We start from the raw sequence: 25,124 nt of genomic DNA on the forward strand, positions 1-25,124 counted from the left end.
CGGTGGGGACTGGAATTCCCACGGGCATATGCATACGCCCCACGTCCTTAAGGACTCGGGATGCAGGGCGTATGCATATGCCCGGCGTCCTGAAGAGGTTAATTACCAATTGACCTACATTTGTCAATCACAAGTAAAAAAGTTAAACCACAACACTGTAACACTCCGTCCCACCCCAGGTGTCGACCCCAACGCAAGGTCTCCCATACACTGTGCTGCCGAGACCCTCCTGCTTACCTTAAGTTTTACATGCCGTGAGATCCCCATAGACCACAATGGGCCTATTGGTTTCAATGGGAAAAAAAAAATCACAGAGTTAATGCACTAGCCCATAAGTTCCCTATACCATTAAAGAAGGGAGGGCTCAATATTCGCAAATATGCGCATATGCGAAGAGCAGAGAGGAATGATTGGTGATCACTGTGATGTGTACTGTGAAAAAAAAGCGAATATTCGTAATTGCGAATATATAGTGCAATATTCGCGAATATGCGATATTCACGATTAAAATTGGAATTGCGAATATTCGCGAGCAACACTAATGATGATATGATTGTGAGATAATTTTCAATAAAATGGGATATATGATATAAGACTGGAGATGCCGCAGCTTTTACACTATAGTTTTATTCACATAGCAATACAAAAAAAATACTGTACCCTGAGCAGGGCCCTTACTACAGGGTCAGAGACTCATAAATTAAAATAGAATAAAAAGAATAAATTAGAAAATGTTGTAAATATACATTTTGATGGGATACATGAGAATTCTGCCACTTATGTTGATGATGTCTTTTTGTACAATGTTCAGAGCTTTGGCAGCGGTGCTGCAGGGTTATGATGTGTCTGAAATGTCAATTTGTAAATTGTACAAAAAAGACATTATCAACATAAGTGGCAGAATTCCCATGCATCTCATCAAAATGTATATTTACAACATTTTATAAATTTATTCTTTTTATTCTATTTTAATTCATGAGTCTCTGACCCTGTAGTAAGGGCCCTGCTCAGGGTGCAGCGTTTCTCTCCAACCTTATTTTATATCCCATTTTAATGTAAATTATCTCACAATCATATCATCATCCCACCAATTGTTCCTTGAGGTCTGAATACCAATTTTTATTCTAGTTCTCCACATAGTCTGTAAAACTGTAATGTATTAAATTTGCATTGTAATAATGAAACAGAACTGAATCCTAAAGTGTAATATTCGACAACCCTTTAACCCCTTTAAGGACTGAGCAATTTCACGTTTTTGCATTTTCGTTTTTTCCTCCTTGCCTTTAAAAAATTATAACCCTTTCAATTTTGCACCTAAAAATCTGTATAATGGCTTATTTTTTGCGCCACAAATTCTACTTTACAGTGCCATTATTCATTTTACCGAAAAATCCACGGCGAAACAGAAAAATACTTCATTGTGCGACAAACTTGAAGAAAAAATGCCATTTTGTAAATGTTGGGGGCTTCTGTTTCTATGCAGTACACCTTATCTTTATTCTGTAGGTCCATACGGTTAAAATGATACCCTACTTATATAGGTTTGATTTTGTATTACTTCAGAAAAAAATCATAAATACATGCAGGAAAATTTATACGTTTAAAATTGTCATTTTCTGAGCCCTATAACTTTTTTATTTTTCAGTGTTCAGGGCGCTATGAGGGCTCATTTTTTGCGCTGTGATCTGAAGTTTTTAGCGGTACCATTTTTGTTCTGATGAGACTTTTTGATCACTTTTTATTCACTTTTTTGTGGTATAAAAGGTGATCAAAAATGCGCTATTTTGGACTTTGGAATTTTTTTGCGCGTACGCCATTGAATCTGCGGTTTTAAAAGCGGTATGTTTTTATAATTTGGACCTTTCCGCATGCGGTGATACCACATATGTTTATTTTTATTTACACCGTTTTATTTTGTTACTAGAAAATGCCGGGTGATTTAAACTTTTAATTCAGAAGGGAATACCTGAAAGGGTTAACTTTTTTTTTTACACTTTTTTTTTTGCGAGCTCATAGCTCCTATAGCTCCTATGAGCTTGCAATGGCTGATTGCATACACAGATTGTTGCCTTGCCGTTACATGGCAACAAGCTGTGTAATCGGCGGTTGATTGCTCCAGCCTGTAACTCAGGCATGGAGCAATCAGTCAGAGCCGGGACGCCGACGGAAGAAGGTAGGGACCTTCTTCTCTCCGGTTAGCTGATCAGGGTATCGCGATTTTATTGCGATGACCCCGATCAGCCCGACTGAGCTGCCGGGAAGCATTTACTTTCCCTTTCGATGCGGCGCTCAGCTTTGAGCGCTGCATCGGAAGGGTAAAAAGTGCGTGGCCGAACGATCGTGGCCGCGCGCTATTAGCCGCGGGTCCCGGCTGTGAATAGGCGCTGGGAACATCCCACTATGACGCGGGGTCCCGCTGGGACACCACGTTATACACAGGGACCGGACTTAGGACGTACTCATACGGCCTAAGTCCTTAAGGGGTTAATCACTATATTAAAAAGCAATATACAGTAAAATTCCTTCAGTTTGACATCCACTAGTCTGAAAATTTTAATAGTGTGAAGCTTTCTTGTATATAACTGAAATAAAATTTGGAATTATCAAGGGGCTCATTCAGTCAGTCCTTCATGGTCACATAGTCATAGTAATAGGTGTCATAGTCACAACATGCAGGGGAATTGTTTGGGTCTGAAAATATCCGAAATGCAAGCTCGAATGCATATGTTAACACCAAATAAATAAATAAAAATATTGCCCCCATTTGGTGACCTTATTTGCAGACCATATAAGTATTTACAGTACAATTTTATCTAGGAACTACTTGACTTCTTACTAATTGACCTAAATCATTCCCCTTTTTTCTCCATCCAGCCCAGACCGTCATGACAGCTTCTTTTGGCCAATGGTCTATCTCTACAGAATTTACCACTTCATCTTAAGCACCTCCCTTTTGTAGCACTCTTATCTGCTGCACAAGCTGTTACAACTCTACAGTACCAGCCACCTGCTTCACAAATTACTATATTTTCCGCAAGACTGCTCCTAAATACTGTACTTTAGAAATAATAAATATAACAAAAATAATAAGCAGAGCAGAGTTGACACAGCTCACCCTTGTGCCCTCGCCACGACACGGACAGGACCGGACCCTAGTCCAACAATAGTAGTAGAAATGAAGAGAGAGTCCAGCGTGGCAATTCAAGCAACTAAGTACGACTAAGGCTACGCACTGTGGCCGAAATGCGTCACCTGTCTTCCATGTTGGCTGATTGCTGAATAACGTACCAAGCATTGCTTGAATTGCCACGCTGTACTCTCCATTTCTACAACAAAAATAATAGTGCCACATAGTACTCCACGAAGTAATGATACCCACAGTAAAAATATTCCCTTCTTGCAGTGCTCATGCCCACCACTAAGTAGAATTGCCCAGACAGTGCTGCCTACTGAGAGACTATGCTTCCTTAGTGCCCTTCAAACCATAATAGGGCTTCACACAGAAAAGAGGCCCTTTAGCATCAACAAAATAATACTGTTCTATAAATCCTAACATGATAACATCTTCCCTTTGGGTAACTTACAAACTAATGGAACTTCTTTAATTAACCTCAAAAGAATAGTGCCCCGTTAGTGTCATTGGCTCCATATGGTAATAGTGTCCACTAAGTAAGCTCCAAAAGTGCCCCATAAATACAATAAAATGATTACTCTTCTAACCATATACAGTAGTCCCTCAAGTTACAATATTAATTGCTTCCAGGATGACCATTGTATGTTGAAACCATTGTATGTTGAGACCAGAACTCTATGGAAACCTGGTAATTGGTTCTAAAGGCACCAAAATGTCATCCAAAAAATAGGAAAAAGTGAGAATTAAAGAAAAATAAGTAGATAACTAATACAGATAAAGCAAATCCTTACATATAAAAGTAAGAAAGATCTGCTGTCTATGTCAGTGTTTCCCAAGCAGGGTGCCCCCAGCTGTTGCAAAACTACAACTCCCAGTATGTCCGGACAGCCTTTGGCTGTCCGGGCATGCTGGGAGTTGTAGTTTTGCAACAGCTAGGGGCACCCTGCTTGGGAAACACTGGTCTGTGTAGAGGACAGGAGCTTCTTCAGGGTCCTGTAGAGTACACGCAGTGTCCTAAAAAAGTAACATGGAGCCGCCCTCACCTGGTGTCCAAAGGAGCAGGTAACACTGGTACAGGTAAAGAGTACAGAACATGTAATACCTTCCTGTACTGTAGGGGGCGCTACCAGACACCAGTCAGTGCATGCACTTCAGTAATACAGGGGTTTTACCAGTCAATGCCCATTCTGACTGGTCGGTTCTTCCGGCCATTGACACGTTTCACAGATCTGGACTGTCTGTAGCATTGTATGTTGAGTCTGGTTTCAACTTACAATGGTCCAGAAAAGACCATTGTATGTTGAAACTATTGTATGTTGAGGCCATTGTAAGTTGAGGGATCACTATATTCAGAATAAAAGCTGTAACTCGGGCCACAGGCCTCTTTCTGTGCAGATAGAAGCATGGCCAAGGCAGGTGTATTGACATCTCATTGCATCACATTGGCCTGTGTCCCTGGTCCCTGCCGATTTTCACTTCCCGATTCCAATACTGTGACTTTCTGAGGGGGATTTACAGCCATTTATAGAAGGCCGCTTTGGTTAATTTATTTACAGTATTGCATAAATATTTCCATGAGCACATACAATTTATGTATGCAATACCAGCATTGTATAAAACAAAACAAATGGTGAACAAATATGGGGTGGCCTCAATACAACAACCCCTTTGCTGAAAATGTGGCCATCTTTTCTAATTGATAGAAATGTGTAATTTTTTGGAGGCCATTCCCATACATCATCAATTTAATTTACAGAAGCTCCATGTTACTTGCTGGTAATTTTTGGAGGCCATTCCCATACATCATCAATTTAATTTACAGAAGCTCCATGTTACGTGCTGGTACTCCGCCCCTGGCATCTTATCCCCTATCCAAAGGATAGGGGATAAGATGATCGATCGCCGTGGTCCCGCTGCTGGGGACCCCCGGGATCGCCGCTGCGGCACCCCGCATTACTGCGTAATGACGGGCGATACAGGGGCCGGAGCAGCGTGACGTCATGGCTCCGCCCCTCATGACATCACGGCCCGTCCCCTTAATGCAAGTCTATGGCAGGGGGCGTGATGACCGCCACACCCCCTCCCACAAACTTGTATTGAGGGGGTGGGCCGTGACGCCATGAGGGGCGGAGCCATGACGTAACAATGCTCCGTCCCCTGTATTGCCCGTCATTACGTGCAGAGCGAACTCTCTCTGTGCAGTAATGATGGCGGGGTGCCGCAGCGGCGATCCCGGGGCTCCCCAGCAGCAGCACCGCGGCGATCTCACATCTTATCCCCTATTCTTTGGATAGGGGATAAGATGCCTAGGGGCGGAGTACCCCTTTAATGGCACTCCGCGTCACCAAGGGATCCCTAACAGTGACAGGGGTGATGTGGACAGGCCTACTCCAGATGGGACATTTATCTATCGATACAGTAGTGCAGTGTTTTACATGCAGAGAATTTGAAGGCATTAAAAATGTATTCACCCATCTCCCATGATGACCTCTAGTTCAGGTGACATCTCTTATCCTTAGCAGCACACAGATCAAAGGTTATTGAAATTACACACTTGAGGGAACCAGCAGGACCCCAATCTGACTGTGCCTTATATAAAATAGAAATAAATAAATCTCTGGGTCTTTCATAAAAACCTAACACTTTAGGCATAATGTCACCTCTGTGCTAAATTAAACCTCTCAATCTCTTTTCTCCACTATTAAAAGCCTATTTAAACACCAGATTTAGTTTTATTAGATAGCTCAGTAAATTGGTATGTAGTAAAAACCTCCTAAAGGTGGCCACAGGCAATGAGCATTTTGTTTGTACTTTTTTTTTGTTTTGAAACAAACATACACTGCTCAAAAAAAGAAAGGGAACACTTAACCCCTTAAGGACCGGGGTTTTTTCCGTTTTTGCATTTTCGTTTTTTGCTCCTTGCCTTTAAAAAATCATAACTCTTTCAATTTTGCACCTAAAAATCCATATGATTGCTTATTTTTTGCGCCACCAATTCTACTTTGTAATGACGTCAGTCATTTTGCCCAAAAATCTACGGTGAAACGGAAAAAAATATCATTGTGAGACAAAATTGAAAAAAAACGCCATTTTGTAACTTTTGGAGGCTTCCCTTTCTACGTAGTACATTTTTCAGTAAAAATGACACCTGATATTTATTCTGTAGGTCCATACGGTTAAAATGATACCCTACTTGTATAGGTTTGATTTTGTCGTACTTCTGGAAAAAATCATAACTTCATGCAGGAAAATTAATACGTTTAAAATTGTCATTTCTGACCCCTATAACTTTTTTATTCTTCCGTGTATGGGGCGGTATGAGGGCTCATTTTTTGCGCCGTGATCTGAAGTTTTTAACGGTACCTATTTTGCATTGATAGGACTTATTGATCTTTTTATTCATTTTTAAATGATATAAAAAGTGACCAAAAATGTGGTTTAATCAACGATATATTTTTATAATTCAGACATTTCCGCACGTGGCGATACCATATATGTTTATTTGTATTTTTATTTACACTGTGTTTTTTTTTTTATGGGAAAAGGGGGGTGATTCAAACTTTTAATAGGGAAGGGGTTAAATGATATTTATTCACTTTTTTTCACTTTTTTTTTGCAGTGTTATAGCTCCCATAGGGACCTATAACACTGCACACACTGATCTTCATCATTGATCACTGGTTTCTCATAAGAAACCAGTGATCGATGATTCTGCCTCTTGACTGCTCATGCCTGGATCTCAGGCACTGAGCAGTCATTCGGCGATCGGACAGCGAGGAGGCAGGTAGGGGCCCTCCTGCTGTCCTGTAAGATGTTCGGGATGCCGCGATTTCACCGCGGCTATCCCGAACAGCCCACTGAGCTAACCGGCATGGTTTCAGTTTCACTTTAGACGCGGCGTTCAACTTTGAACGCCGCGTCTAAAGGGTTAATAGCGCGCGGCACAGCGATCAATGCCGCGCGCTATTAGCCACGGGCCGGGCCCGACCCGCTATGACGCAGGGCCACGCCGTGGCCCCGCGTTATAGATCGGGAGTGGACACATGACGTTCCAGTACATCATGTGTCCTTAAGGGGTTAAACAACACAATGTAACTCCAAGTCAATGACACTTCTGTGAAATCACACTGTCCACTCAGGAAGCAACACTGATTGACAATCAATTTCACATGCTGTTGTGCAATTAGCAATACACCCCCAATAAAGGAGTGGTTCCGCAGGTGGTGACCACAGACCACTTCTCAGTTCCTATGTTTCCTGGCTGATGTTTTGGTCACTTTTGAATTCTGGTGGTGCTTTCATTCTAGTGGTAGCATGAGATGGAGTCTACAACCCACACAAGTGGCTCAGGTAGTGCAGCTCATCCAGGATGGCACATCAATGCGAGCTGTGGCAAGAAGGTTTGTCTGTCAGCGTAGTGTCCAGAGCATGGAGGCACTACCAGCAGATAGGCCAGTCAGGAGACGTGATGGAGGTCATAGGAGGGCAACAACCCAGCAGCAGGACCACAACCTCTACCTTTGTGCAAGGAGGAGCACTGCCAGAGCTCTGCAAAACGACCTCCAGCAGGCCACAAATGTGCATGTGTCCACTCAAACGGTCAGAAACCGACTTTATGAGGGCCTGACGTCCACAGGTGGGGGTTATGCTTACAGCCCAACACCGTGCAGGACGTTTGGCATTTGCCAGGGAACACTAAGATTGGCAAATTCGCCACTGGCGCCCTGTGCTCTTCACAGATTCAAAGCAGATTCACACTGAGCACAAGTGACAGAAGGGACAGAGTCTGAAGACGCCGTGGAGAACGTTCTGCTGCTGCATGCAACATCCCCCAGCATGACCGGTTTGGTGGTGGGTCAGTAATGGTGGGGTGGCATTTCTTTGGGGGGGCCGCACAGCCCTCTATGTGCTTGCCAGAGGTAGCCTGACTGCCATGCTGTATGGGCATGCTGGGAGTTGTAGTTTTGCAACATCTGAAGGGCTACACTTTAGAGACCAATGTAAAGTGGTCTCCAAACTGTAGCCCTTCAGATGTTGCTAGGAAACAACTCATTGGCTACCATAGTCTGCAGCACGCCGCACCAGGGAGAGGATCGCTGCCGCCGGTCACACCACAGTTCCCCTGTTATGCTTTAACTACCATGGGTGTGCAGAACGGGGGAACCGAACTTTAACGCCCCGGCCCCCGATCTGTTATTGGTCGGTCGCTTCTGACCGACCAAAAGCAGGGATAGGAGGGGTGGTACTCCTGCCACCTCACTCCTATCCCTTCAGGAGCATTGGGAGTGTCTTGTACACTCCTGATCCCCCTTATTTTCCGGGTCACTGGAGACCTGTATGACCTGGAATCGCCTCAGATCACTGGTCTGAATTGACTGCTGTTTCTCAGGACCCTCCTCAGCGATGTGCCGGGATGCCTGCTGAATGATTTCAGCAGTCATCCCGGTCCAGTCCCCGCCCAGCGAGCGGCTGGACCAGAGAAACGAAGGGCATTCCTGTTTGCCCTGAGTTCTTAAGGACTCTGGAACGGGGGCGTATTTAAGTGGTTAAGGGGAAAAAAAAATACTGATTAAATGAATGACTACTGATAAATGATAGTCTGCTATAACATTTTAAAATATTTCTTAATTTCTGTAAACACAAATCAATACCGTATATATGCTCTAAGAAACAAAAAGCATAAAGAAGTTCAATCTAATACACATTATGTAAAAACATTCGCCATTACAATAAAGATATGGTGTGAAGAGTCTGTGGTGTGAAGATAGATAGATACTGTAGATAATTGATATGAAATGGGTGGACAGATATAATCATCCTTATAATCATAAGTATTTTAGGACACGAGTAAGATTTCTTACCTCTCACCAGTCTCTTTTGTGCGTTGACTATTAGTACAAGTCCTGCAGTCCACATCAAGAGAGGTAACACTCCTTCCATGCTAGCTACTGGCTCTCAGCTCTCAGCTATTGACTTCTAACATCCACATCTTATAGGTGGAGATTTTGGCAGCAGAGGTTACATTGTATTCTTGGGAAGTGTCTGGAATAGGTGTGTTCAGATGCAAGAGACCATAGCATTTTCCCAGCTGACCAGGAGGGAAATATAACAATTGTTTTCAAAGTTATCAATTTGTCTACATTTTGAAGTCAGGTGTGGGAACAGATTTGTGGCTGCACACCATGAGGTAGAACTGACTGTGTAGCATGTGCCACATTTTATTAAAATTTTTTCCGCATGTTTAAGAGTGATTGTATTTCTACTTTTATGGCACTACTGTCATCGAAGAACATTCCCACTGCCAGATGACACAGAACATGACTTCAAATGTAGAAGGAACAAAGTTCTCGTTCTCCTTGCTATTGATACAGTGACTGATGGATCCTCATTGCAGTATGGTGCGCTACTCTGAATTTACATTATCATATATAGACAGCCCCTATTAGCAGCCCCCCCCCCCCCCCACAATGCCAGCAATAGTCATGGTGATGTATGCTGCCAGGACATTCAGATTATAAATTGCCTACAGTAAAATAAAACAAAAACAGAACAAATGCAATTTCAATCTGAAGGAATCAGATGTATTTACCGTATTTATCGGCGTATAACACGCACTTTTTAGGCTAAAATTTTTAGCCTAAAGTCTATGTGCGTGTTATACGCCGATACCGCCCCAGGAAAGGCAGGGGGAGAGAGGCCGTCGCTGCCCGCTTCTCTCCCCCTGCCTTCCCTGGGGTCTAGAGCCCTGCTGCCGGCCCTTCTCACCCCCTGGCTATCGGCGCCGCTGCCCGTTCTGTCCCACTGACTATCGGTACCGGCGCCGATAGCCAGGGGGAGAGAAGGGGCAGCGGCACCCATTGCCGGCGCCGCTGCCCCGTTGCCTCCCCCAATCCCGGTGGCATAATTACCTGGGTCGGGTCCGCGCTGCCAGGCAATGGGTCGACCCAGGTAATTATGCCACCGGGGATGGGGGGAGGCAACAGGGCAGCGGCGCCGGCAATGGGTGCCGCTGCCCCTTCTCTCCCCCTGGCCGATAGCCAGGGGGAGAAAAGGGCCGGCAGCAGGGCTCTAGACCCCAGGAAAGGCAGGGGGGGAGAAGCGGGCAGCGTCGGCCTCTCTCCCCCTGCCTTTCCTGGGGGTGTATCGGGGTATACACGCGCACACACGCACCCTCATTTTACCATGGATATTTGGGTAAAAAACTTTTTTTACCCAAATATCCTTGGTAAAATGAGGGTGCGTGTTATAGGCCGGTGCGTGGTATACCCCAATAAATACGGTACTTGAACAAGGGGAGAACAGTCCTGACTCCACTCTGTCCTGGTACGCCTTACTTAAATCACACGAGCTCAGCATTTTGCCTGCTGGCAGCTTTTAGGCTGTTCCACCTTGTTCTCAGAGATCCCAGGCTTCCATCGTCTTGAATCAAAGCTGGAGAATATATCCACTGAACTACAAGTGGACCGCATCATATAAATATTAAAACATATATTACTAAAATTTGCATATAAACTTATCGGAGTTCCTACCCTTTCCGATACATGTTGGATCAATTTGTTTGGTAAGGTCATGAATAAAGCAGAGTTAGGTTATAAAAATCCCAAGGTTTCAACATATAACAAAGCACCATAAAATCCATCATCATGAAATAGAAATATGGAACCATTGAAAACCTACAACGACAAGAGCGTACACCCAAACTGACAAGTCAGGCAAGGAGAAAATTGGAAGCAACCAAGAGACCCATGGTAACTCTGGAGGAGCTGCAAAGGTCAACACCCGAAGTGGGAGAAACTGTCCACAAGACGACTATTAGTCGTGTACTCCACAAATCTGGCCTTTAGGTAAGAGTGGCAAGACAAAAGCAGATGTTAAAAGTGGACCGCAAGACATCCCATTTGGAGTTTGCCATGTGGGAGACACCGCAAACGTGGAAGAAGGTGCTCTGGTCAGATTAGACCAAAATTAACTTTTTGACCTTGGTGCAAAAAGCTATGTGTGGCAGAAACCCAACACTGCCCATCATCCTGAGCACACCATCCCCACAGTGAAACATAATTACAAACCAATTTTTACAAAAATTATCTAAAATTAAGCAGAAACAAAGAACGGACTGATAAATAACAAACATGGATTAATTTACATGTCCAGTATAAACGCATTTTTGAAGATATCTGTTCCTCAGATAAAAGGAAAAATGTTAGCAACACCATGCACAAAGTATATTTACTATTGGCGTCTGCATGTGTACATATGCAGCTGGCTCAATACCTAAGCCTTCTTCATGCCCAATGGACGTTGGTTGCTCTCTACTGCTGCCATCCACTGTCAGTGACTAACAATGGAGATCACTCTGATGCCATAAATCACAGTATCTTTGGGGTTACACGAAAAGCAATTGTGCAATCTGATGAGATATTGCAGCATAGCGTGGGTTGGCAGCTCCTGGGGTAAGGCAGAGCATTGTGCATCTCCCCATCCTGAGCATGTGAGAGAATGACAATGTATACAGTATATTCATCACTGCTCACCAGGGGAGCATGTAGGATTTCCTCATGACTTAGGGTTTAGAAACAAAAAAAATAATTATTTCCCCCCTCCCCAGTAGGTAGATGTCCTTAGTAGATTGGTAGGAAATCCCAATGTTAGATAGGGAATAAGATAACCCCCTGGTGGGTAAGTAATGTCCCCTTTTTGGGTAGGTAATATCCCCCTGTGGGTAAGTAATGCCCCCCTGGTCAGTAGGTAATGCTCCCCGGTTGGTAGGTAATGCCCCCCTAATCGGTAGATAATGCCCCCCCTTGTTGGTAGATAATGCCCTCTGGGGGGTACAGTAGATAATGCCCCCTGTTAGTTTCCTGAAATGGCTGGAGGGCGGTACGATAGGCGACCACAGTCTGCTAGTTGAGAACTTCATGTGTAGCCCTTATTGGCTGCAGTCTTACATGCATATTGTCAACAAAGCACGTTCGTCAGTGAACACTGAAGAGGTTTTTTTTTTTACTCTTGTCTCAACTTGTAGCTAATTATTATTTTTTTTAATATTTGACACTTTAACACTTTAAGGATATGTGACTATCATTTAAAAAATGTTAATACTTAAAGGGGTTCTCCGGCGGAAAACAATTTTTTTTAATCAGCTGGTGCCAAAAAGTTAAACAGATTTGTAAATGGCTTCTTTTTAAAAATCTTAAAGGGGTACTACGGCGCTAAGACATCTTATCCCCTATCCAAAGGATAGGGGATAAGATTCCCGATCGCGGGGGTCCCGCTGCTGGGGACCCCCATGATCTTCCACGCCGCACCCCATTAGAATCAGCCCCCAGAGCGTGCTCGCTCCGGGTCTGATTACTGGCGATCACGGGGACGGAGCATAGTGACGTCACGGCTCTGCCCAGCTGTCACACCCCCTCCCATAGGCTTGCATTGAGGGGGCGGAGCGTGACATCACATGAGGGCAGAGCCATGACATCACTATGCTCTGTCCCCGTGATCACCAGTAATCAGACCCGGAGCGAGCACGCTCCGGGGGCTGATTCTAACGGGGTGCTGAGTGCAAGATCACAGGGGGCCCCAGCAGAGAGAGAGCACTGTGGTCAGACTGAATTTTTTTTTTATATATATATATATATATATATATATATAGAAGTAATTTACAAATCTGTTTAACTTTTTGGCACCAATTGATTAGAATTTTTTTTTTTCCATCGGAGTACCCATTTAAAAAGGAAAAGGTTATCACATGAGGACACGCCTGAGCATTTTCTAGATGTTGAGATCAGCTTGTTTGGATAACTCTGGAGAAGCTCCCATTCTGGAGTACTTGGTGTAGCCATGAATTACACTGCTAAAAAATTTATAAAGGGAACGCTAAGATAACAAATCCTAGATCTGGATGAATGACCTCATCGTATGAAATACTTTCGTCTTTACATAGTTGAATGTGCTGACAACAAAATCACACAAAAATTATCAATGGAAATCAAATTTATCTACCCATGGAGGTTTGGATATGGAGTCACACTCAAAATCAAAGTGGAAAACCACATTACAGGCTGATCCAACTTTGATGTAATGTCCTTAAAACATGTCAAAATGAGGCTCAGTAGTGTGTGTGGCCTCCACGTGCCCATATGACCTCCCTACAACACCTGGGCATGCTCCTGATGAGGTGGCGGATGGTCTCCTGAGAGATGTCCTCCCAGACCATGATTAAAGCATCTGCCAACTCCTGGACAGTCTGTGGTGCAACGTGGTGTTGGTGGATGGAGCGAGACATGATGTCCCAGGTGTGCTCGGATTCAGGTCTGGGGAACGAGCGGGCCAGTCCATAACATCAATGCCTTCCTCTTGCAGGAACTGCTGACACACTCCAGCCGCATGTGGTCTTGCATTGTCTTGCATTAGGAGGAACCCAGGGCCAACTGCACCCGCATATGGTCTCACAAGGGGTCTGAGAATCTCATCTCGGTACCTGGGACATCATGTCTCGTGTTGGTGGATGGAGCGAGACATGATGTCCCAGGTGTGCTCGGATTCAGGTTTGGGGAACGAGCGGGCCAGTCCATAACATCAATGCCTTCCTCTTGCAGGAACTGCTGACACACTCCAGCCGCATGTGGTCTTGCATTGTCCTGCATTAGGAGGAACCCAGGGCCAACCGCACCCGCAAGGGGTCTGAGGATCTCATCTCGGTACCTACTGGCAGTCAGGCTACCTCTGGCAAGCACATGGAGGGCTGTGCGGCCCCCCAAAGAAATGCCACCCCACACCATTACTGATCCACTGCCAAACCGGTCATGCTGGAGGATGTTGCAGGCAGCAGAACATTCTCCACAGCGTCTCCAGACTCTGTCACTTCTGTCACATGTGCTCAATGGGAACCTGCTTTTATCTGTGAGGAGCACAGGGCACCAATCTTGGTGTTCTCTGGCAAATGCCAAACATCCCACATGGTGTTTGCCTGTAAGCACAACCATACCACCCTCATGGAGCCGGTTTCTGACCATTTGAGTGGACACATGCACATTTGTGGCCTTCTGGAGGTAATTTTGCAGGAATCTGGCAGTGTTCATCCTGCTCCTCCTTGCACAAAGGTGCAGGTAGCGGTCCTGCTACTGGGTTGTTGCCCTCCTACAGCCTCCTCTACATCTCCTGATGTACTGGTCTGTCTCCTGGTAGTGCCTCCATGCTCTGGACCCTATGCTGACAGACGTAGCAAACCTTCTTGCCACAGCTCGCATTGATGTGCCATCCTTTTATGAGCTGCACTCCCTGAGCCACTTGTGTGTATTGTAGACTCCGTCTGATGCTACCACTAGAGTGAAAGCACTGCCAGCATCAAAAGTGACCAAAACATCTGCCTGGAATCATAGGAACTGAGAAGTGGTCTGTGGTCACCACATGCAGAACAACTCCTTTATTGGGGTGTCTTACTAATTGCCAATAATTTCCACCTGTTGTCTGTTCCATTTGCACAACAGCATGTGAAATTGATTGTCAATCAGTGTTGCTTCCTGAGTGGACAGTGTGATTTTACAGAAGTGTCATTGACTTGGAGTTACATTGTGTTGTTTAAGTGTTCCCTTTATTTTTTTGCGTAGTGTATATAGTTGCCCTTTCATCAATTGACACTGTGTTATACGCAGTGTCCCCTGCAGGGTCTGTATGGCTTGTGCTCCTGAACATGGAAACCATTGTCATTGAACCACAAGCTTGATCCTTCACCTGAGTGCCCATAGTCAATTGGCCATACAAATTACGACCCCACCTGACGTGAGACTAGCTGAAGAGCGATGTTGCTTTTTGGATGTTCTACAACAATGCAAACTTTGGGAACTTATGAGTTTTTCCAGTGACTGTATTGACAGGATCCTTAATAATAAAGAGTGTGTGAACTGTGTGTGAATTTAATTCTCACTTTTATTTGACCTTAGAGACTGTTACAAGTAATGGGTAACGTGCGGAAGGTCTAGGTTCATAGTGACCTTTTCTGATTTTTTTTACATAATGAAGACATTGTTTATATCTTTCCCATGATTGTAATATTTTGCTCAAACAGGAGTTACCAGCAAGACTTTGTCCGCATTGCTTATTTAATAAACAACCAAAGAGGCAATCGAGGCCAGGTTAACACCACGCATGGGGTATACAGTGGTCCCTCAAGTTACAATATTAATTGGTCCTAGGACGACCATTGTATGTTGAAACCATTGTATGTTGAGACCATAACTCTATGGAAACCTGGTAATTGGTTCTGAAGCCTCCAAAATGTCATCCAAAAATAGGAAAAAGAGAGGATTAAAGAAAAATAAGTAGATAACTAATACAGAAAAAGCAAATCCTTACATAGAAAAGTAAGAAAGATCTGCTGGGGGCTGTAATCACTGTCTTTGTCAGCGTTTCCCAACCAGAGGGCCTCCAGCTGTTGCAAAACAGGAGCTTCTTCAGGGTCCTGTACAGAACACAGTGTCCTAAAAAAGTAACATGCAGCCGCCCTTAGCTGGTGTCCAAAGGAGCAGCTAACCCTGCACAGGTAAAGAGTACAGAACATGTAATACCACCCTATACTGTAGGGGGCGCTACCAGACACCAGTCAGTGCATGCACTTCAGTAATACAAGTGTTTTACCAGTGAATGCCCATTCTGATTGGTCGGTTCTTCCAGACATTGACATGTTTCGCAGACCTGGACTGTCTGTAGCATTGTACGTTGAGTCTGGTTTCAAGTTACAATGGTCCAGAAATGACAGCTGTATGTTGAAACTATTGTATGTTGAGGCCATTGTAAGTTGAGGGATCACTGTATAGTTTAGTCTGATTGTGACAGTTAAAGGGGTATTCCAGGAAGAAACTTTTTTATATATATCAACTGGCTCCAGAAAGTTAAACAGATTTGTAAATTACTTCTATTAAAAAATCTTAATCCTTTCAGTACTTATGAGCTTCTGAAGTTAAGGTTGTTCTTTTCTGTCTAAGTTCTCTCTGATGACACCTGTCTCGGGAAACGCCAAGTTTAGAAGAGGTTTGTTATGGGGATTTGCTTCCAAACTGGGCGTTTCCCGAGACACGTGTCATCAGAGAGGACTTAGACAGAAAAGAACAACCTTAACTTCAGAAGCTCATAAGTACTGAAAGGATTAAGATTTTTTTATAGAAGTAATTTACAAATCAGTTTAACTTTTTGCAGCCAATTGATATATATAAAAAAGTTTTTTCCTGGAATACCCCCTTTCATGCTGCACTGTTTAGTACATTCCGACTCCTGGTGTGGTGTACATCATGGTGTGGCAATAAACGGCGAAATACTTAGAACTTTGCAAATGTATTTACTAATGCATTCTAATTGTAATATATTCGAATATGCTTTAGCAGTATACGTTTGCTGTCCTTAGTTTTCAAAACAAGTAGTGCCAGAACGATATACAGATTTGTAAATTACTTCTATATAAAAATCTTAATCCTTCCAGTACTTATCAGCTGCTATATAATCCAGAGGACGTTGTGTAGTTCTTTTCAGTCTGACCACAGTGCTCTTTGCTGCCACCTCTGTCCGTGTCAGGAACTATCCATAGTAAAAGCAAATCCCCATAGCAAACCTCTCCTGCTTCGGACAATTCCTGACACGGAAAGAGGTGTCAGCAGAGAGCACTGTGGTCAGAGCCTTGCAACTTCCACTAAGAAATACAGAGGAAGCTATTAACCCTTTAGATACCATGATTAATACTTATTACGGCATCTAAAATATATGCAGGGCTTAGTGACACTCATCAGACCACTCCCAGCATGATCGTGGGGTTCTAATGAATGAAGATGGTGGGAGGAGGTCTTCTTACCTGCTCTGTGGGAATCTTCCTTTATAGTCTGTTCACACAGGCAGGCTGTACAAGTAGATTGCTAATATTACTGATCACTGCCATGTCAGGGCTATGCCCCCGCATAGCTTTAAACAGTAAAAGGGGACTAAAAAAAATGCTAAATAATGTTTGTAAAAAATGTGAATAAGCCCCTCTTTTCCCATTTTACTAAAAACATATTTGGTATCACTGCATGTAGAAATGTCCAAACTATTAATCCTTTGCCGCTATAGTACTTATTGGTATGTCCTGGGAAGGTAGAACCAGCATCTAAGCAGGATCGGGATGTCATCTCACACTGTACCATGTGGCCCCCATCTGGAATGACAGCCAGGGGCCGCAGTTAATGGCCTACTACGCTATTAACCCTTCAGATCCTGCAATCAAAGTTGATCGTGGGACCTAAAGCCAGTCACTATGTGTGGGTGGTTTGCTGCTATGTGTGATCGGGACCATCCCGAGGTAATTGCGGAGTCCTGATCACCTTATATGAGCGCCGGAGGGCTTCTACCTGCCTTTGTGCCATGTGATTTCTTCTTTGCTGCTGGCAGGCTTGAGCAGCAGAGTGCAGATAACAAAGATCAGTGCTGTTCAATATGCGTATTGCAGGTTATAGTCCCCTATGGAAAAAATAAATAAATAATAAATGTGAATAAATTCCCCACTAACACAAATTTGAATCGCCACAATTTTTCAAATAAAATAATGTAAACAAAAATAAACGTAAACATATGTGGTAACGCTGTGTTTAGTAAAATACTTCATTAATTAAACTGCATGGGGAATGTCGCAAACGTAAAAAAAAAAAATATGAAAGTCCAGAATTACACATTTTTGGTCACTTCATATAGCAGAAAAAAAATTATAAAAAGCAATCAAAATGTCCAATCAAAACAACAATAGTACCGATAGAAACTACAGATTCCAGCGCAAAAAATGAGCCCTCATACATCCCTCCATGTATACGGGGAAAAAAAGAGCTATAGGGGTCAGAAAAGGACAATTTTAGGCATACAGCATACTGATTTTCTTACAAATGTTATTTGTTCAACTGCTAAAATAAAACCTATATAAAATGGGTAAAAGTTGCAAAATGGCATGTTTTGTTTTTTATTTTGCCCCACAAATAATAATTTTTGGCTCTGCAGTACATTATATGATAAAATGAGTGATGCCATTACAAAGGACAATTAAACCCACAAACAACAAGCCTTATATATGGAAATTTGGAAGAGAATTTAAACATAGATATAGATTTTACAAGGCAAGAAGGAAAAAAATAGCAAAAAAATATGAAAAACCGCTGCATCATTAAGGGGTTAAAACATAATCTTAATGATCCCATATGATGAATGGCGTGAACGTAAGTAAATTCCAGTCCAAAATTGCTGATTTTTAATGATCAAAAAGTCACATGGTATGTATTGTATGGTATGTAGTCACATGGTATGTATGTATTGTACCAATGAAAATGACTGACAAATAAGAAAGTTATAGGGGAATAGGACAGTTTTCAAATTTTAGTAGTACAATGATAGAAAAGCATGTAAAATGGAAATTATTTAAATTGTATTGACCTACAGAATAAAGAAAACATGTCAGTTTTACCACAGTACAGCAGACAGCATAAAAACAAACCCCCAAAAGTTGTAAAATTGTGAATTTCTTTTCAATTTCCCTCCCAACAAATAATATTTTTTGGCTGTGCCATACATTTTATGGTAAGATGTAAAATTTCATTATGCCAGGTTACCACACAGGTTTTTTTTTTTTTTTTAAAGCTACCACTGCAGTTTCTGAGCGTGCTTCTAAGTGTGGGATTGGACACAGGTAGGGTTGCCACCTTTCTTGCAAAAAAAATACCAGCCATGGTAAAGTGCATAATTAATTATATATGCGGGACATCACAGAAAGCTCCACCCATGCCCATAAATGTCATGTAATGGCACAGGGGGATCAGAAAGGGATTAAAATGGCACGGGGGAAGGGGGGGGATCTGAGAGGGGAAATTGAAATGCCACAGTGGAATCAGAAGGGGGCAACTGACATGGCACAGAGCTATTAGAGGAGGGCTATTGAAATGGCACAGGGGGGGATCAAAGGGGTTATTGCCAAGATTCGTTTCCACAGAACTTGCCAGAGCAACATTTTAGGCTTCCTTCTTTAGCACAATGCACACCTCTTTACAAAATCCCTGTGTATTGCTCCACATAGTAATAGTGCCCACTTTGTGCCCCTGTACATATTTATAAATCCCTCCATGCCCCTATATATATTTGTAGACCCCCTGTGCCCCCATATATATATATATATATATATATATATATTTAGACACCGTGTGCCCCATATATATTTGCAGACCCCTCTATGTGCCCCCAAATATATTTGTAGACCCCCCTATGTCCCCCGAAATAAATATATATATAATATATTATTATTATTATTTTTACACCCTTTGTGCCCTTTATATGTACCGTATATTTGTAACTCTCCCTCTATTCTATATATATACACACACATATACACTAGCTGAGTACCCGACGCTGCCTGGTTTTTCCTACCTTATCCTTGTGGGGGAGGGAAAAGAAAAAGAGTAAGCATTTGTCTTCATATCTTTTCCCTAAATCCTGACCCCATATCCCCTCCTCCTATCCCGATCCCATATCCCCTCCTCATATTCCGACCCCATATCCTGTCTTCATATTTTGTTCTGATATCCCGTCCTCATATTCCGTCCCTATATCCCGTCCTCCTATCCCGTCCTCCTAACCCGTCCTCAGGTGGGGTTGTGTTGTGGTAAAGATATTGTAAGCGGAAAATTGAAGGAGTGGGGCTTAAAAGGTGGGCGAGTCTTTGTGAGATGGGACATGGCATGCAGGGAGGGTGTGGCTTACCAGACGGACTGACGTATTCACCAGGAGATGCAGAACTGAGCTTGTTGAGTACGGCACCAGAAGTCCTGTATACTTGCATGGGACTTGAAACAAAAACCCATACTTCACATATGGGGGCAAGTTAGGGGTTAATTTAACTATTATATATTTTTATTTCACATTATCGAAATATCTCCAGCTGTTTGGCAGTTATGCAGTAACATATATTTCCCATAGACTTGTATGGGACTTTAAACAAAAACCCCGACCCTGGCAAATGGGGGTGAGTAAGGGTTAAATTACCTATCCTATGTTTGTTGTTGACATATAAGTAACATGTGTGCCAAGTTTCATGTTAATATCTTTAGCGGTTTGGAAGTGATGCTGGAATATACACACACACATACATACACACATTGGGGGAGATTTATCAAAACCTGTCCAGAGGAAAAGTTGCCCATAGCAACCAATCAGCTTGCTTCTTTCATTTTTAACAAGGCCTCTGTAAAAGCGATCTGATTGGTTGCTATAGGCAACTTTTCCTTTGCACAGGTTTTGATAAATCTCCCCCATTGAGTTTTATATATATTTATATATATATATATATATATATATATATATATATATATATATATATATATAAAACCCCTTTGTTGCCCCCATATATTTTTAAAGACCACCTCTTGTCTCTTGTTCCCCTGATATTTATTTTCTCTGCCCCATATACTGCTGTAGGCCCTCCATAGACATACTGCCTTCCACCATATACAGTATATTGCTGTATGGCTGGAGGCAGTATGTCTATGTACTGCCCTGTTTCCATGCTCAGACCACTGTTCCTCCAGTCCGGGGTCAGTTTCTACTTCTATGGGCCATAGCAGTAGTTTCCCGGCATGGAGAAGCAGTGATAGGAGCACCGAAGCTAAACAGGTGCCATTACTTTACAAATCCGTCCGGCCCATGCGTCCTCATCTTTACTGCTCTGCTGCCTACTCATTCAATCAAGGCACACGACACGTCAGCGATGTGCCTGTGCGCACTCTCTCCCAGCAGCTTGTGCAAATTTAAAGAGCCCAGCAGCCTGTGTGGATAACAAAGAGATCTTTTGGGACACAGCCTGGTATGTACTGATTTAACACCGGTCCCAAATCAATCAAAGTAGCAAAATGAAATAAAACCTATATAAGATGGGTATTGTTGTATTCGAAAGGACCTATAAGAATAAAGATCAGATATAATTTTTACCAAAAAGTGCATTGAATAGAACCATAAGACCCCAGACACTACAAAATGCCGTCAATTGCGCCCACAAATAATTTTTGGGGGTTTTGCTGTAGATTTTGCTTTTTGAATGATTGATATAATTTTAAAGTACCATTTTTACAAAAAAACAAGCCCTTATATGGGTCTGTAGGTGGAAAATTTAAAGAATTAGAATTATTAGAATGGGAGGAGGACAAAACAAGTGCAAAAATGGGGGGGGGGGGGAAAAAAACCTGATACCTCAAGGGGTTAAAAGGCAAGAAGGTAAAAGCAAAAACATAAAAATGAAGGGGTTAAGTGAGTAGAGTCGACATAATAATATGGCGGGGACTATATTAGTTGTGGACTGTTGGGAGTACCAGGGCCGCTTTTTAGTCCCGGTCTGGCCCTGGTTCACATGTTGCAGATTTGCCGCTGATCTACAACTAATGTTAAATACATTGGGGGAGATTCATCTAGTTGTATTATAGCAGGATTCTCTTTGCTGCCCAACCAGAGCTCAGATTTCATATTGCTATGCTAAAATTAAAGCTGAGCTGTGATTGGTTGCTATGGGCAACAGCACAATAAATCCCCCCCATTGATTTGTTTTGGTGCAGAATTACTTCTCTTTTTCACTTAATGTGAGTGGGTTTTCCATTGATCCACTCACACTGTGGAAATTCCGGAACTGCTGAAAGAATAAACGTGTTCATCTTTTGGCGGAATTCTGCGTGGACTGCATTGTGGTCAGCAGTGATGGTGCAGGTCCGTCACATGGTCCTAGCGCTGATGGAATTCGGTGGTGCCCGCTGCTGCCAGAAACTCACCCTGTAGTGTCTCCAGTCGGAAATTTCATAGTGTGAACGCACCCTTAGGGCTAATTCACATTACAGAATCTCCGTGGAGACATATTCCAGGCAGAGATTCTCTGTACTGGGCACTGGCTGAAAAGTGCTGTGTTTATGGACGACAATGCCCTTTCAAGCAGTTTTCACCAATAAAATTAACATGTTCATTCTTCTGGACGAGTCTGGTGTCTGGAACATTCAAGGTGGAAATTCCATAGTGTGAATGGTGCAGCAGAAAACTATTGAAAGTAATGGAAGGCTGCTGCACTGTATTTATGTTCTGAAAATATGTAGTGGGAATGAGCCATTACAGTCTCCTCAGCAGATCATCGAGCAAGATCAAGGTCAGATTTTGTGACCCTAAGAATGTAAAGTACACGGGACATACTAAAAAGAATGACGAAGAGGAATGCCCATAGACTTTAACAGGGGAGAGGAATGCCCATAGACTTTAACAGGGGAGAGGAATGCCCATAGACTTTAACAGGGGAGAGGAATGCCCATAGACTTTAACAGGGGAGAGGAATGCCCATAGACTTTAACAGGGGAGAGGAATGCCCATAGAGAAAAATGGACCAGAGTGGAATGCACATAGGGGGAGATTTATCAAAACCTGTGCAGAGGAAGAGTGGTGCAGTTGCCCATAGCAACCAATCAGATTGCTTCTTTCATTTTCCACAGGCCTCTAAAGAGGCCTGTGGAAAATGAAAGAAGCAATCTGATTGGTTGCTATGGGCAACTGGACCCCTCTTCCTCTGCACAGGTTTTGATAAATCTCCCCAATAGAGAGTAATGAAAATGTAATATTTGAATTAGAGACAAAACTATTTGAGACATCTAATAAAAGTTTATCAGACATACTCTCCAAACTCGGTGGGATTATTGAATATTTAACCCCTTAAGGACTCAGCCCATTTTGGCCTTAAGGACTCAGACCATTAAATTTTTACGTTTTCATTTTTTCCTCCTCGCCTTCTAAAAATCATAACTCTTTTATATTTTCATCCACAGACTAGTATGAGGGCTTGTTTTTTGCGCGACCAGTTGTCCTTTGTAATGACATAACTCATTATATCATAAAATGTATGGCGCAACCAAAAAACACTATTTTTGTGGGGAAATTAAAACGAAAAACGCAATTTTGCTAATTTTGGAAGGTTTCGTTTTCACGCCGTACAATTTACGGAAAAAATGACGTGAGTTCTTTATTCTGAGGGTCAATACGATTAAAATGATACCCATTATTACATACTTTTATATTATTGTTGTGCTTAAAAAAAATTCACAAACTTTTTAACCAAATTAGTACGTTTATAATCCCTTTATTTTGATGACCTCTAACTTTTTTATTTTTCCGTATAAGCGGCGGTATGAGGGCTCATTTTTTGCGCTATGATCTGTACTTTTTTTGATACCACATTTGCATATAAAAAACTTTTAATACATTTTTAATCTTTTTTTTTTTATAAAATGTATTAAAAAAGTAGCAATATTTTTTTTTTTTACGTTCACGCCGTTCACCGTACGGGATCATTAACATTTTATTTTAATAGTTCGGACATTTACGCACGCGGCGATACCAAATATGTCTATAAAATTTATTTTTACGCTTTTTGGGGGTAAAATAGGAAAAAACTGACGTTTTACTTTTTATTGGGGGAGGGGATTTTTCACTTTTTTTTTACTTTTACATTTTTTGACATTTTTTTTTACACTTGAATAGTCCCCATAGGTGACTATTCATAGCAATACCATGATTGCTAATACTGATCTGTTCTATGTATAGGACATAGAACAGATCAGTATTATCGGTCATCTTCTGCTCTGGTCTGCTCGATCTCAGACCAGAGCAGGAAACGCCGGGAGCCGGACGGAGGAAGGAGAGGGGACCTCCGTGCGGCGTTATGAATGATCGGATCCCCGCAGCAGCGCTGCGGGCGATCCGATCGTTCATTTAAATCGCGCACTGCCGCAGATGCCGGGATCTGTATTGATCCCGGCACCTGAGGGGTTAATGGCGGACGCCCGCGAGATCGCGGGCATTGGCCATTGCCGGCGGGTCCCTGGCTGCGATCAGCAGCCGGGATCAGCCGCGCATGACACGGGCATCGCTCCGATGCCCGCGGTTATGCACAGGACGTAAATGTACGTTCTGGTGCGGTAAGTACCACCGCACCAGGACGTACATTTACATCCTGCGTCCTTATGGGGTTAATAATATTGAATAAGTGGAATAATTGTTTTCTGCAGAATGACAAGGGAGAATGACAAAATGGAATGGCCATAGACTATAATGGGAAGTAAAATAGGAGCTCATTTGCACATAAATCTGTGTTATGTAGGAAATTAAGCTTTACCCCTAGTATTCCAAAGGTTGAGTAGCACATGGTAAAAAGAAAATTACCTGGGATTATAGCAGTGTTCTATGAAATTACAGAATAGCAGAATGAAATGCCCATAGACTATAATAGGAAGCAAAATTAAATTTTGAGTCTAAACTATTTAACATATCAAATATATCTTTAGCGTTCATACTCTTTAAATTCAGTGGGATTTTATAAAATTCAGATAATTGGTTTCTCTGACATGACAAGGGGGAATGACACAATGGAATGTGCATAGACTATAATGGGAAGGAAAATAAGAGCTAATTTCCACGTAAATCTGTTATGTAGGAAATTAACCTTTACCACAAGTGTTCCCTGGATAGAGTAGCACATTGTCAAATGAAAATTACCTGGGATTATAGCTGTTTTCTATGGAATAACGGGAGAATGATAGACAAGTACATTGAACACTCGCCAGGCATCCTAGGTGAGGAGATGATGCTAGAGGGAACACCGAAAAGGGAGGACATAGTATCTGGGGAATATAGCCAGTCATACAATGCCCAGCCAGAGTTACACACATATATGTTTTTGTATTTTGCTGTTATTTATTCACAATTGCTGTAAAACTACATTCATCTCATCAGCAACTAGAAGTTTAAGGACCTGCAATGATGTCATCAAAGGTCCTTGTACTAGAAAACAACTGGGCATGAGGAGGGAGAAGGAGGTAATGAGCACAGGGAGGAAGGGGAAGGGGGCATGGAGGTAATTTTGACAGGGAGCTGTTTTAGAGAGTGTCATGACTAGGAGTCTGTATGGAGGCCACAAGCAGTAGTCTAT

The 25,124-nt window shown here is 42.6% G+C and overlaps 1 protein-coding gene across 9 annotated transcripts in view; it reads right to left on the reverse strand.

Annotated features, from left to right (window-relative positions):
- The window catches only part of LOC130276903 (mucin-5B-like), a 221,592-nt gene extending 196,683 nt beyond the window's left edge, over positions 1-24,909 (reverse strand). For 2 of the 9 annotated variants that reach the window (XM_056526897.1, XM_056526905.1), the window contains exon 1: positions 19,883-20,157. In XM_056526897.1, the coding sequence (XP_056382872.1) occupies positions 19,883-19,961 (79 nt within the window). In that variant the 5' untranslated portion in view covers positions 19,962-20,157. The other 7 variants (XM_056526899.1, XM_056526898.1, XM_056526900.1 and 4 more) reach the window with 7 other exon arrangements.
- Positions 24,910-25,124: the final 215 nt, after the last annotated feature.

Source organism: Hyla sarda, chromosome 6, assembly GCF_029499605.1.
Source record: "Hyla sarda isolate aHylSar1 chromosome 6, aHylSar1.hap1, whole genome shotgun sequence".
NCBI classification, from domain to species: domain Eukaryota; kingdom Metazoa; phylum Chordata; class Amphibia; order Anura; family Hylidae; genus Hyla; species Hyla sarda.